The sequence below is a fragment of the Macrotis lagotis genome, chromosome 1 (assembly GCF_037893015.1).
Source record: "Macrotis lagotis isolate mMagLag1 chromosome 1, bilby.v1.9.chrom.fasta, whole genome shotgun sequence".
In the NCBI taxonomy this organism is placed as follows: domain Eukaryota; kingdom Metazoa; phylum Chordata; class Mammalia; order Peramelemorphia; family Peramelidae; genus Macrotis; species Macrotis lagotis.
In genome coordinates this window covers 876,875,160-876,888,294 of record NC_133658.1, presented here as the reverse complement: position 1 = coordinate 876,888,294, position 13,135 = coordinate 876,875,160, and the positions used below count along the sequence as shown (strand labels likewise).

General features: G+C 38.7%; 1 protein-coding gene across 4 annotated transcripts in view; it reads left to right on the top strand.

Moving 5' to 3' along the window:
- Positions 1-13,135, top strand: part of SPEN (spen family transcriptional repressor) — a 104,863-nt gene that overhangs the window by 74,919 nt on the left and 16,809 nt on the right. The window contains exons 1-6 of one of the 4 annotated variants that reach the window (XM_074218352.1): positions 2,926-4,435; positions 5,232-5,432; positions 8,209-8,360; positions 10,892-11,017; positions 11,257-11,370; positions 12,404-12,517. The exons of 1 other annotated variant lie outside the window; for it this stretch is intronic. In XM_074218352.1, the coding sequence (XP_074074453.1) occupies positions 4,171-4,435; positions 5,232-5,432; positions 8,209-8,360; positions 10,892-11,017; positions 11,257-11,370; positions 12,404-12,517 (972 nt within the window). In that variant the 5' untranslated portion in view covers positions 2,926-4,170. Of the gene's footprint in view, positions 1-2,925; positions 4,436-5,231; positions 5,433-8,208; positions 8,361-10,891; positions 11,018-11,256; positions 11,371-12,403; positions 12,518-13,135 lie in introns of those variants that run through there. 2 more of the 4 variants (XM_074218354.1, XM_074218353.1) reach the window with 2 other exon arrangements.

The window sequence follows — 13,135 nt, the reverse complement described above, 5'->3', positions numbered from 1 at the left end:
GTCTGGTTTTAAGCTTCATTTTACCCCTATCTTAGAAAGAGCATAAGTACTGCATAGGATCTCAGAATCTGTGTGGAAAACAGATCTAAAAAAACAGTCATCAAATATAACCTTTGCCAGAATAGAAATTTCTAGACAACTGTTTCACTAGTCTTTTCTGGTACTCCTGACTCCAGGACCAGTGCTCTATCCTCTCTGCCACCTAGCCACCCCTCTAGGTCTTTTCTGTAGCTATTCAATTCTGCCTTTGCCAGAAGATCTGGTATTCTAAGGCAGCCCATCACTCCCATTTTGGGGAACTCCAATGGTTGGTTACTTTACTCTTATACCCCATTGTTACTAGTTCTGCCTTGTGGGGACCAGAGAGAAGTCTTCATTTCTTTTCCAGACAATTGCTATCCTGTTCCCTCTAGAATTCTCAGGCCTAATATGACCAGCTCCTATAAACAGCATTTTATACCTGCCTGGTTGTCCTTTCCTGGTTTCTGGCTTATCAACTTCTTTCCTAAATTGTGGCACCCAGAACTTAATGTATCCTGAGATGTTCTGGTCTGTGGCAGAATATAACAGTTCTCTCCACTTCCTAGTTATGGACACTACCTCTCTTTATGATTAGAATGGAAGATTATGTGAACTTCTTTGGCTATAAGATTTACCATTGAAGTGCATTAAACTTGCAGTCTATAAAATTCCCTGGATCTTTTTCCAGATGAACCTGTGGACTAGAGGACCATTTTAAAAATAGCATCCTATGTTAGAAAAAATCAAACCTCATGGTTTCTGCCCCTTATCGCAAATTATCTAGTATTTCCTCATAATTTTTCAGATAAGATTGAAAGAAGCAACTTCTGTTATCAAGTATTGGGGGAAATTTTCATTTAATTTTTTCATAATGATCTGTGGTGGTCCACTAATAAAATGCTATAATCATGAAGAAATTTTGTACATAAAGGTAACTATTAAAGTTTTGGGTTTCCCTCCAACTAATAGACCCCAAAGTTGGTAGAAGTAAAAAATCGGTGTTTTTCTTTTTCTTTTTTTCTTTTTCTTTTAGGTTTTTGCAAGGCAGTGGGGGTTAAGTGGCTTGCCCAAAGCCACACAGCTAGGTAATTACTTAGTGTCTGAGGCCCGGATTTGAACTCAGGTACTCCTGATTCCAGGGTCAGTGCTCTATCCACTGTGCCACCTAGCTGCCTCGTGTTTTTTTTTTTTTTTTTTTTTTTAGTGTAAGAACTGGGAAGTGGGAGGAAGAGGGATCTTCTAGTATAATGTAATTGTCCATGCTTTGCAGTATAATGAACATTGTAAGTTGATATTTAGAGAAGCAATTGGCTCTTTTTGCACTATTGATGACTTCCTTATTTTAGTGCATTTTTGACTTTTCATTTAAAAAAATGCATTTTTTGGTAAAGCCATGGGGTTAAGTGACTTGCCAAAGGTCAACATGGCTTAGTATTAAGTTTATGAGGCTGAATTTGAACTCAGACCCTCTTGACTCCAGGGCCAGTGCTCTATCCATTGTACCATTTAGCTGCCCCAAAATGCATTTTTAAAATTACAGATATGGACACATTTCAGTATATAGAGAAAAGCAGAAAAATCAATAGCTTCTCTTAGGTATCAAGAGTTGAATGGTGTGGTAAAATTAAGTCTTGATTTGGTCACTATTTTGATCAGAGCTTTTAGTTATTTCAGAAAATTTTCCCTTTACATTATGGTACTCATTTTAAAATTGGTCTCTTGGTTCTACTTGCTTCACTCTTCATCAATTCATTCAAGCCTTTCCAGCTTTCTCTCACCATCCGTTACATTCACATATTGTAATTTTATTCAGCCATTCCCCAGTTTGATCAGTATTCAGTAAGTTTCCTATTCTTTAATACAATAAAATGTCCTTCTGAAAATATTTTTATATATGTATGCCCTTTATCTCTGACATCTTTGTGATAGGAGAGAGGATGTGCATGCCTTGTAATGTACTACCTCAATGGTTTACATTATTTAGTCACTTCTCATTCCAAATTATAATGCATGGATCCCATCTTTGTGTGTCATCTTCACAGTTTCTACTTTAAGTTGGGCTAAACAAAGTTCTGTTCTCATTCTGCTTTGCAAAAGGACTCATCAATGGAATTGCAGTTACTCTGATGTACTTTATGGCACATCCTTCTTCTAGATTGTTGGCAGCATTTTAGAGCTGGAAGGGGAGAAATCTGAGATCTTCTGGTACAAGCCTTACAAAAAGAAAAACCAGCAGAGCCCCAGAGAGGGGAGGTAACTCCTTAACTTCCCTCTAAAATGGGGATCAGTTCTATCTACTTCAGAGTTGATGGAGTCAAATGCTTTTAAGTATTATGAAAATGTAAACTTCATTATCATCTTAATTAATCCCAAGCTTGGATTGAGTGTTTGTCTTTTTTATTCCATTGTTCCGTATTTTTACTATCAAATAGTACAATATTCTTTTACTTCACTATTTACTTAAATTTTTGCTCATGTATTCCCCATAGATTGCTATGGAGTTGTGTTTTGTGTCAAGTCCCCATAAGAAGAGGGAACCCCTCATACATTCTCAGTAACCTAAGTCACACCGTCCTTTACATTGTAGATCCTCTTCTCATTTTTAGTCTGATTACAGAAACTCTTGCACTGTCTGGTGTTCATGGAATAGCAGGTATTTCTTCCTTGTTAAGTCTTTCTGTGGCTACTATTTACTGAAAATGCAAGGTGGGGATTAGTTTTATGAATTTCTCATTTTAGCATTGCCCCATGCAAAACATTGTATTTCTCTTCTGAGAGCAACTAACAGCTTTTATTAGGGATTCTCCAAGACCACCACAATACTAGCCAGCTGTGTTAGAAGGGGAAATTGAGTACCCAAGCACCTCCCCCCAACCTCCTACTCCTTAGACTCTGGGAGTCTAAGTGGCTGAGTAAGGACTCTCTGCTTCTCTGGTGGTCTTCTGGACTTGAATCTAGGTTCTTTGGGCTGATTGACTCCTATTGCAGAGGCTAACCAAACCCCTCTCCAGTCTTGGTGTATAATACTAAAACGCTCTGTCCCAACTTTGAAGTTACCACCATTTCTTTCATTGTATTAGAGCATCCTTCTTGCTCTTCATATTTCTGAACCTGTTTCCCCATTTATAAAATAAGAAAAGTATTTCTAGAGCCTCCTCTCAGAGTCTTTGTGAGGGGAAGATGCTCTGGGAACTTGACCAAATTATAGTTACCCAACCTCTTCATTTTAAAGATGAGGGAAGATACTGAGGAAAGACATGACTTGCCTAAGGTCTACGGGGGGAGGAGGGAATCAAACCCAGGCCTCTGCCTCTAAGTCCACTCTTACTTCTGATATGTCCCACTGCCTTCACAGTCTCTATAAATTTGAGCTATTTTTAAATCTTGACAGCTTTAAGAAGCAGAGTAGCTGTGCTATGTGATGCTCTGTTTACCCAGACATCTCTTCCCCCCCTCCCCACCGCTGAGGATGACCTGGCTTGGGGTCTCAGATTTGTTTGTCTGGGTTACAGATTTTCATACACATTTAATTTCTAGTTGAAAACAATTAGCAAAAACTTTGGTGGATTTTATATGTAATAATTGTGATTATTATGTTATTAATAGCATGTTCTATTTCACAGTTTGAAGGAGATGCAATTAGGATAATTTTCCCTTTCATTTGGGTAGTCTCTTTCTACAGGGGAAAAAGGAGTCTAAACTCCTCTTATTCAGATTCCTTGGTCATTTTTTGAAATTAAAATAAACTTTAAAGGGGGAAAAAAATTCTGAGGCACCCCTCTGCGGACTACTCTGATATCACTTGTGATTTGCAATATAAGTGAATTGTGACATCTGAAACGATCCATTTGGTTTTCGAGGGCTGACCATTATGTGGCCACCATTGTTAACTATAGGACCTCATGAAGAAAACCTCTTAAACCCAGAGAGTGGGCTCCCTGTGATGAAGAAAATACTGACCTATTTATTCAGGCCCAATGCGAACTAAGGAGAGGGGAGTGGAATTCTCAATTCAGAAGGGCTCATTTTGTTCCCTGAGCTTATTTGCTTGGTATCCTCAATATTGTAATTGTGGAATATTCTTTTGCTTTTATTTTTAGAGTTAACAAATTGGGGTGGGGGTGGGGAGCAAGTAGGTTTGATCTGGCCATGGTATGTGAGGGTGGTGAATGCTGTTCAAATGATATAAAAAGGTGCTTGTGGGGCATTGATAGAGGCCCTTGGCTGACAGTCTTGTCTCCATCCTCTCCCAGCAGCGACTCCAGCAGTAGTTCAAGTGATGAGTCTCCTGCACGGTCAGTTCAGTCCACGGCGGTGCCAGCACCCACTTCTCAGCTGCCTCCATCTTTGGAGAAGGAAGAACCTCGCAAAAGTTTTGGGATCAAGGTTCAGAATCTCCCTGTGCGCTCCACAGGTAACTCTCATGCACCCCCCCCCCCCCGCCCCGTCCCCCGTCCCCCACCTGGGGGGAGCAGGAGAAAATGAACACTATTGAATTTGATACTTTGCAGTGAAGGCAACATTTAACGTGTCAAGGAAAATGCAAATTCATCTTACCTGGCACTGCTTCAAATCTCCTCTTGGTTTCTAAATTGCTGCAATTATAATTGTAGAATGATCCACCTAGAAATGAAGCTATCAGAAGCAGTTCCCCCTTCCCATAGTAATTTGAGTTGGTATCAGAAGCATATCTTGGTCTGCATCCCAGCTCAGATGTTTAGTTACTATAAGTAAGCAATCCCAAGCTTGTCGTTTTTTAGCCTCAGCTTTCTCATCTAAAAAATGGGGAGAATACGTGTATTACCTATTTTTCAGTTTTGTTGTGAGGAAAGTGCTTTGCAAACTTTAAATTGTCACAGAAATGTGAACTGTTCCATTTCACAAACTGAGAAACTGAGACTCACTCTAGGGCACTTGGTATATTTGAGTGGGAACTGTGGTGAGTTGTGGCTTTAGGAAAACTTCAGCCCCTTAACCGGCTGCGCATCCTACAGGCTTAGGACTAAGAAGCGAGTCAGCACAGTAGCTGAGGGGACGCTAGCTTGGAGGGAGCCAACAGAGCCAGCGCACGTCATGTCTAATGTGAATCCCCGCACTCACACACAGAGAGAGGGAGAGAGGGGAGGCCCGCGCTGACTCCTTGCTTTTTGAGTTACTCAGTTACAATAGAAAGAGAAATGACTCTGGTTTCTGTTGGGGTGGGGATTTAGACACAAGCCTTAAAGATGGCCTTTTCCATGAGTTTAAGAAGTATGGGAAAGTGACTTCGGTGCAGATCCATGGGGCCTCGGAAGAACGGTATGGCCTGGTATTCTTTCGCCAGCAAGAGGACCAGGAAAAAGCACAGAATGCGTCAAAAGGAAAACTCTTCTTTGGCGTGCAGATTGAAGTGACAGCGTGGGTAGGGCCAGGTAAGAAAAGTAGACACTATTGACCTCAGTGTGAATGACATGTGAGCTTACTCAGGGAAGGGGTGTTACTCCTAACCGCGCACAGCGCTCCCCTTTCCTTACCGACATGCTCCAAGGGTGTTGTGCAAGAGCTGGCAGTGGTGGACGCACTTGTGTTCAGTTAGGAGCTTATTGTGGGGAAAAACCTCTGGATTCTGCCTCTGGGACCCAGGGGAAGAAGGCTGTGATGGTTAAGGATCCAAAGTCCCAGGCTAGTGGCTTGCTAAGAGAAGAAAGAGCCATTTGTTCAAAGGTCTAGAGTTGATCGAGACGGTCAATGTGTGATGATCTCCTGGGAGCAGGCAGCATGCAAAAAGGATCATCGACCTGAAGGGAGAGTGTGTTGGACAGGCTCTTTCCAATATGCAAAAATCTAGCAGAAGGTAGATCAACTTTCATAACCTGGATGGACTCGCAATGAGAGAGCAATATTTTGATTTTGAGGGTTTCATTGGCTGTAACCCAATGAACGAAGGCATTTGACATGTGAAGACAGGAAGAGGTCTTAGGGCATCATTTGAACTTAGTTCTTTCACTATAAATCCCAATATAATGAAGCAGGAATCTAGACCTGATCAAGACTCTTTGGTAGTAGTGGTACCTCCTCAAAAGGCTACTCACAAGGGTGGTGGACACAGCATGGCATTACACAGACTATCTGATTTTTCTTTCGCCCTATGTACTCCAATTTTCAAGACTACATTATAGCCTTAGATGGCTATGATATTTCTTATTCCTCAGGTCTTTCTGGTTCAGAGACTTGGTTATCCCTCTTCCCCCTTTCCTAGAGTTTACTTCTTCAGCTCCTGGCTTTAGGCATAATTACTCTCCCAGGGGGTCTTAGGCTATTTCCATCATTCTGGGGGAAGATGCTTTTCCCCTGCCCTGAGAGGATTTCTAAGATAAATTTAAAAAAAATGAATTTGACATCTCAAAGCAACATACACATTTAAGAATTTTACATTGTGTAGTGTTACTTATCATTTATGGTTCATTAAATATTGGGCTTGGTTTTTTTTTCCTGTTAAGAAAAGACAGTGCAGCCCTTTTAATATTTTCCTTTTGTGAGAGTCATATTTGACCTCAGTCATTTTAATTTGGAGATACTTTTCCAGGACAAATCATCTTAACTTTGAGGTTATTTCTGGGCAGTGACTTGGAAGTAGCTAGATGTTACATTTTCTCCTTTGTTGCCAAATGATAGGACTGATTTCTGAATCATTTGATGATGCTACCAGGGCTTTAGAATGAGGAAAGCTTTGATTTTTATTAATTATCTCAGAGGACTTGTTGTTCCCTCAACATTATATAATAGGACTGTCCTAGGGGTTTGAGAAGCTGTGGTCATAAGTTTTGGTCTGCCCAGCATATGACCTGTTAAGTTCTCCTCGGTCTTCAGTGGGCAGAGTTTGGTTAGTTGGTTGATTTATGAAGAGGGAAAAGGAGACATTTTTGCTAGCTAGCTTTCTGACTCCTCTAGTGGAAGACTCTGTGCTCCTCAGGCCTCACAGTTCCAGGTCAAGGCTATGAAATGGAGTTTACATAGAGTACAATTTCTGAATATTTCAATTATATTTTTTCCATTGAAAATTGCTGAGTGCCACCAAGTAGAAATTTTCATTTTTGTCTTTAATACCAGTTTTTAGAATGGAAGGAAGAGATTCTGTTAGGCTCGAGCAATGTGTTTATCCTGGATTTTTGAGAGCCTTTGAAAGTCAAGGCTTTATCAGGCTTTTCCTTTAAAATCAGTTAATATTCATTGACGTGAGCAATAATGCTAAAAATTTTTTAATACTGTTCGTTTATATGAATAGTCAAAAGTTAGATGTAAAGGTAATGCAGCTGTGGATCCACCTAGTGTTGTATGAAAGCAGTGTTCCCCATGTATATAGATAGATATAAGAAGAACCCTTTCCTGAGCCAGGTTGTTAGTGGCTGAATTGGAAATTGAACCAGGGAAGACTGTATGTCCTCTCTTCCCCATCACGTTGCACCTCACAAAGACCTTCTGTTAAACACCAGTGTCCTCAAGCAAAGATTTTTCAACCACGTGACATTAAAGAATAATTTCTTTATTTGACAAATTTCTGCATTCATGGTATTGGATCATTAGGTTAATTGATATGGCAGTACTCACCAAGGGTGTTAGTTGAGATCTTTTGTTGAATTAAGAATTAACCTAAAAACAGCTTTTAGCTGATTTCAGTTCTTGAGTATTCTTTAGATTTGCTTTGCATCCTGAACCCTTTGCCAGAGGGTCTACTCAGCAGCCTGGGAGCCTAAGATTGAAAGTAAATGATCACTATTTGGGGTTTAAAAGCAACCAGGATATTTGTTGATTGATTTATCTTTTACCCAAGTTCATCAAGCAGATTCATTTCTGATTTAGAAGATTAGAAGTTCATCTAGGTACCTTTATATAAGGTATCTTTTGACAGTGATTACCTTAGGAGTTACAGAAGAGTTAAGTGGAAGCCAAGACTGTATATATAAAATTTGAGTGTGTATAAAACGTGTGTGTATCTACACATGTATCTACTCAGTTCATATGCTGCACATTTGTGCATGTGTATAGAGTGTTTTTTTGTCTGCTGGATAAATCTGTCATTTATTAGATGACTAGTTTTCTTGGTATAAATTCACCCTAAAAACTAAATGTACTGTTTACAATTATTATGCTTTTATTTTAAAAAAGCCTTTTTCCTCCTTTTCCCTTCTCCCCATGTCTCCCCTCTAGAAACAGAAAGTGAGAATGAATTTCGTCCCTTGGATGAGAGGATAGATGAATTCCACCCCAAAGCAACACGGACTCTTTTCATTGGCAACCTAGAAAAGACCACCACCTACCATGACCTTCGCAATATCTTCCAGCGCTTTGGAGAAATTGTGGTATGTTACTTCTAGGATACAAAATGTTTTCAACCTCTGTCAAAGATCATGCACAATGTAACTTTTTGAGGGATCCAATTAATTTGATTTAGCATCTCCCTTCTCTTTGTGGATTTCACTAGTTAATTCAGCTGAGTTGCTCTTTCCAAAATGACTCATAAGACACATTCGGTAATGTTTTCATTGTGGTTTTTGTCCTTTGGGGTTGGAAGGTCAGTAAGATCTGGAGGAGAGACTTGACTTCTGTTGCTTCAGGAAAAGGCTTTGTGCAGATTGGCCTGTGGGTTGATTTGGATATGAATGACCAATGCTAGAAGTTCAAATTCCATGTTAATGTTTGTCATGATGACTTGTTCTGACCTGGGAAGCTGCTCTTTGATATAAGTATCAAAGGGCTTTGTAGTTCCCTCTGTAAAGCTGCCTGTCGTTAAACTATTGGATGATTATGGTCATGCGGGTCTCAGAGTCAGCTGTGCTTATTTCTATGTTAAAAAAACAAAAGAGGAGGACATGGTGCTTTTGTCTAGTCTTGTTCTAGAGTTGTGGCAGCAGAGGAATGGGTCCTAGGTGCTCTAGGGAGTTTAGGCTCTTATTTATATTTTGGAGGATAGTCACCCAAGGCCTCTTTTCTGTTTGCATATGTTTTATATGGAATATTATTTGGAAGTAAATATTTTCCCACTGAATGAATATGTAACATAGTATCTTGTGGGGGCGGTCGTATGTGTTCAGTAAACAAAATCTTATTCACTGCATATGACTAGAATGTTGCTGCTCCTTACCTTGTTTTATAGGGATCGGGTGTAAGAAAGGGAATGGAAGAAGAGATAAAGGAAAGGGGAGAGGTGTTGGTACTTGGGGAAATGGACCAGTACAATAGCTGCCTTCCTACTCTGTTTAAAAGGTTAAATTTTTTTTCTGTATATTAAAATTTTTGCATAAGTGGAATATACTTGTGTCTTAAAATGATATCAGTTCATTTCTACTTGATGAATGTGGCTATCACTTCACAACCCAGAAGATTTGAGAGTTGGAAAGGATCATAGATTTTGGCTATCTTCTGGGATTATTTGAAATCACAGTATGCATCTTATCCTAAAAATAAGAATGATTATTATGCCATTAAAAAAAAATTCATTCTTAGCAGAATGGGCACATCTGAGTATATTGATACAGATACATACTAAATCTTACCTTAGACGTTTTAATCCTCATCCTGTCTTGAGCAAAAAGGCCAGCTTATCAGTAATAGCAGCATTGACTTATAGGCAAGTAGAATTTAGTTGCCAAGTCCTTCCCAATTAGTCTTTAGACTTTAGAATATATATTAGTCATTGTTTTCTATTTAATCCATTATTCTGTGGTCTTGCATTCCACATAATGGTGAATATTGGTTTCCATTTACCATTGTCTTTATCCACAAGTTGACTTGCCTTGGAAGAGCTCTCTGCCTTGAATGGTTTTTTTTCTCAGTATTGGTATATGATTGTAAATTTTACTGACATGTCTGTCTTCCACTTGGAGCATGTTGTTATTTTATTCAGTGTAATTTCATATATCTGGCTTCCCCCCCCCCCAAAAAAAACCCCCCAAAACTGGAGCACTGGTTGCAGCAGAGAATCGTCTCCATTCCTTGATAAGGCAAACTGCTGATTCTAAATCAGTTAGAAGCATCCTGAAAGGGTGTATATCACAGTACATAGTAGTTATCTCCCTGCTTTGTTGCCCCCGTTTTTGACTTATTTCAAGGAGTCTGGAGACATCTGTGAGTAATTCATAACTCTGCATTGTTCTGGCCACAGTATACATGGATGTAAAGTTTTACCTAGCAAAAGGGTTTGCTAGGCACATTTATAATAGAATTCAGTTCTTCCATGGATAAAACAACCTTATTTACTTAAATTTCAGTAGTTATTTTTAATTGGACAGTTTAGAAGTGCTTTTGAAAACTCATGATATCTAATAAAAATTTCATTATTGGATGAAGAAAATTTATATCCAGTTGATTTGAAGTGGAAGATGAGTCTAAATCATAAAAAGACTTAAGGAGGCTCTGGTGTTATAATTATTGTACCTCTTCACCCATTGCCATGAATCTGCATTGACTTGCAATATCTTAGGAATGCAATTTCCACTGTGAACTAGGTCTGGACTACTTCTGTTCTCTATATAGTGATTTACTTGAAAAGCTGACTCTTGGTTATTGTTGCAAATGACCCCTGTCTTACTGGATGGTAGTCAATCTGAGCTTTTCTTAGATTGGCAGCATTCAGTTGATATCTTTTGAGTATTGAGTATTCATGAGCACTTTATTGAGGAGGGGGAAGATTGGGATAAATCTGGACTTATTAAAAATAGTGTTATGGTTTAAGTGTCTAGTCCATTAATTTAAAGTTGCATTGAGATAAACATTTTAATTAAGAAATGCTTGCCTAAGGTATTTTGAATATTTCAGGAAGCAACTCCATGCAGTCTAGTTTATCTATGTCCTTGCTGGAATATCATTGAGTATTATTGATTGGCTTTTTCAGGATATTGACATTAAGAAAGTGAATGGAGTTCCTCAATATGCATTCCTTCAATATTGTGATATTACAAGCGTCTGTAAAGCTATTAAGAAAATGGATGGCGAATATCTTGGAAATAATCGGCTCAAGGTAAAGAAATGTGTGTTCTTTCTGTGCTATGACTTCTGTTAGCTTGTGAAATTGAAATCAGTACATTATGAGGTAGTGTTATACATAGTTAAGCAGTATTTTAACTTTTTTGTTTTTTTTTTGACTTGATTTACTCTCACTTGAAGAGTTAATTGGTAGGATCAGATCCCTATAGAAGAATTCTGTGACTTTGAATGATTGTAAATTTTACTAACAGAAATTTTGCCTTTTATATTCAGCTGGGTTTTGGAAAGAGCATGCCTACAAACTGCGTGTGGTTAGATGGGCTTTCTACAAACATAACGGATCAGTATTTAACACGACATTTCTGCCGATATGGGCCTGTGGTAAAGGTAGGTGGGAGGTTTTGGTGTGTGGTTTGAAATTTTTACTGTTTTCCTTTCTTTATCCTGTCCTTTCAACCCCTGTCTAGTGTATTTTTTTAAATATAGTTTATGCATAGAAGTTCTCTCTGGGCTGTAGGGGCTAGCATTTTTAATCTGTTAGTTTATAGTATAGGCTAGTGTTTTGAAAAACAAATATTTTGAACCAGCCGAGATAATTTTTTTTAACTGATTTGCACTTATTAGCGCAGTACAGGTACATGGAAAGTTTCCTAGGGATATTTAGAATTTCATTTTTGCCTTAAAATCAGGCAGCCTAATTATGTGTTTATATGTATTTGCATTAATTTTGTAATTAGATTTATTTACATTTTTAGAAGTAGACTGACTTTAGAAATTCAGGCAACAAAAGGCTCGTCTAAAGTATTATAGTTGTGTAACACACCTGCAAACACAATTGGAAACCTTAACTAGTATGTAAAAAGGTTTAACCCTAAGTGAATTGCTCATCTTGTGTGGGTGTGACATATAACTCGAACATTACTTTAATGTAGTTTTTGTTGTCTGAACATCATTTCATCAGGGCCAACAGCGTGAATGACAACTCAAGCTGCTCTGAGATACTGGTCACCTTTGCCTGTAAGCAGAAATGACTGGAATTTTGTTCTTTGACTCAGTCTTCCTATTACCTTTTTTCTCCCCTTTAGAATTTTTAGAATTGTTATTTAAAAAACAACCAGAAAGCCTATACAAAGCATATGAGTAACTCAGTCTCCAAGAAAAATCAAGTAAAATACAGAAAAAACAAAATAAAGGCATAATATACCTCAAGCCACGAAATCCACGCTAAAACCAGTCCCTGCTCCTGTGATTGTCTTCCAATTCATTGTGCATCACCAGAAAAGCCTGACAATTTTCTGGAGTTAAAAAGAACTATTTTCTCCAGGGTATCCTCGTGACTTAGGATTTTGTTGGGACTGACCTTAAGTCCAGTGGATGAGGCGCTTATTTGGTTTTTGTTTTGTTTTTTTGTTTTTTACAGGTGGTGTATGACCGCTTAAAAGGCATGGCCCTGGTTCTCTACAATGAAATTGAATATGCACAAGCAGCTGTAAAAGAGACCAAGGGGAGGAAAATCGGTGGGAATAAAATTAAGGTGTGCAGAATGACCTTTCAAAAGAAAGGAGCAAAATTGTATTGAGATCCTGCCCTCCGGCCTCCCTCCCTAGATAGCTGGCATTTTTTGAAAACTGCCAGTAAGGACCCAGATCACAGGTCCAGAGTTTCCCATAGGTTTCTCAGGGTTTTTTTTTTTTAAATACTCGGCTTTTAGAGGATTTTAGGGTATTAGCCAGCAAGCCTTCTCTGGGATCCTCTCATTTGTCTGATCAAAGGTCCTGGATGCTTGGTGGTGATGGGTTTTAGTAGCCATTGTTAGCTGTTGAGCAAGTATGCAGGAAGTAGAAATCCAGGAACATGGAATGTCAGTCCAGCCTTCTTGAATGATACTCTTCTCTTCTTTTTTTTCCTTCTCTCCTAAAGGATGGGTAACCACTTCAAGTATGATTCTTTTATTTGGTGTATTTGTCTAAAGCCTTGGTGTTTATGGTGGTTTTGAAGGAGTTGATGTATTTTCTTAGCTGGTTGTTTAATTTAAGGAAAAGTGTCTTTCTGGGTTATGCCTTGGGGTGCCTTCTTTCATGGCTATTCCCTGGTAACAAGAAGGCACAGTGGTGAGGAACTTTAGCTATAAGACTCCAGCAAACATTTATAC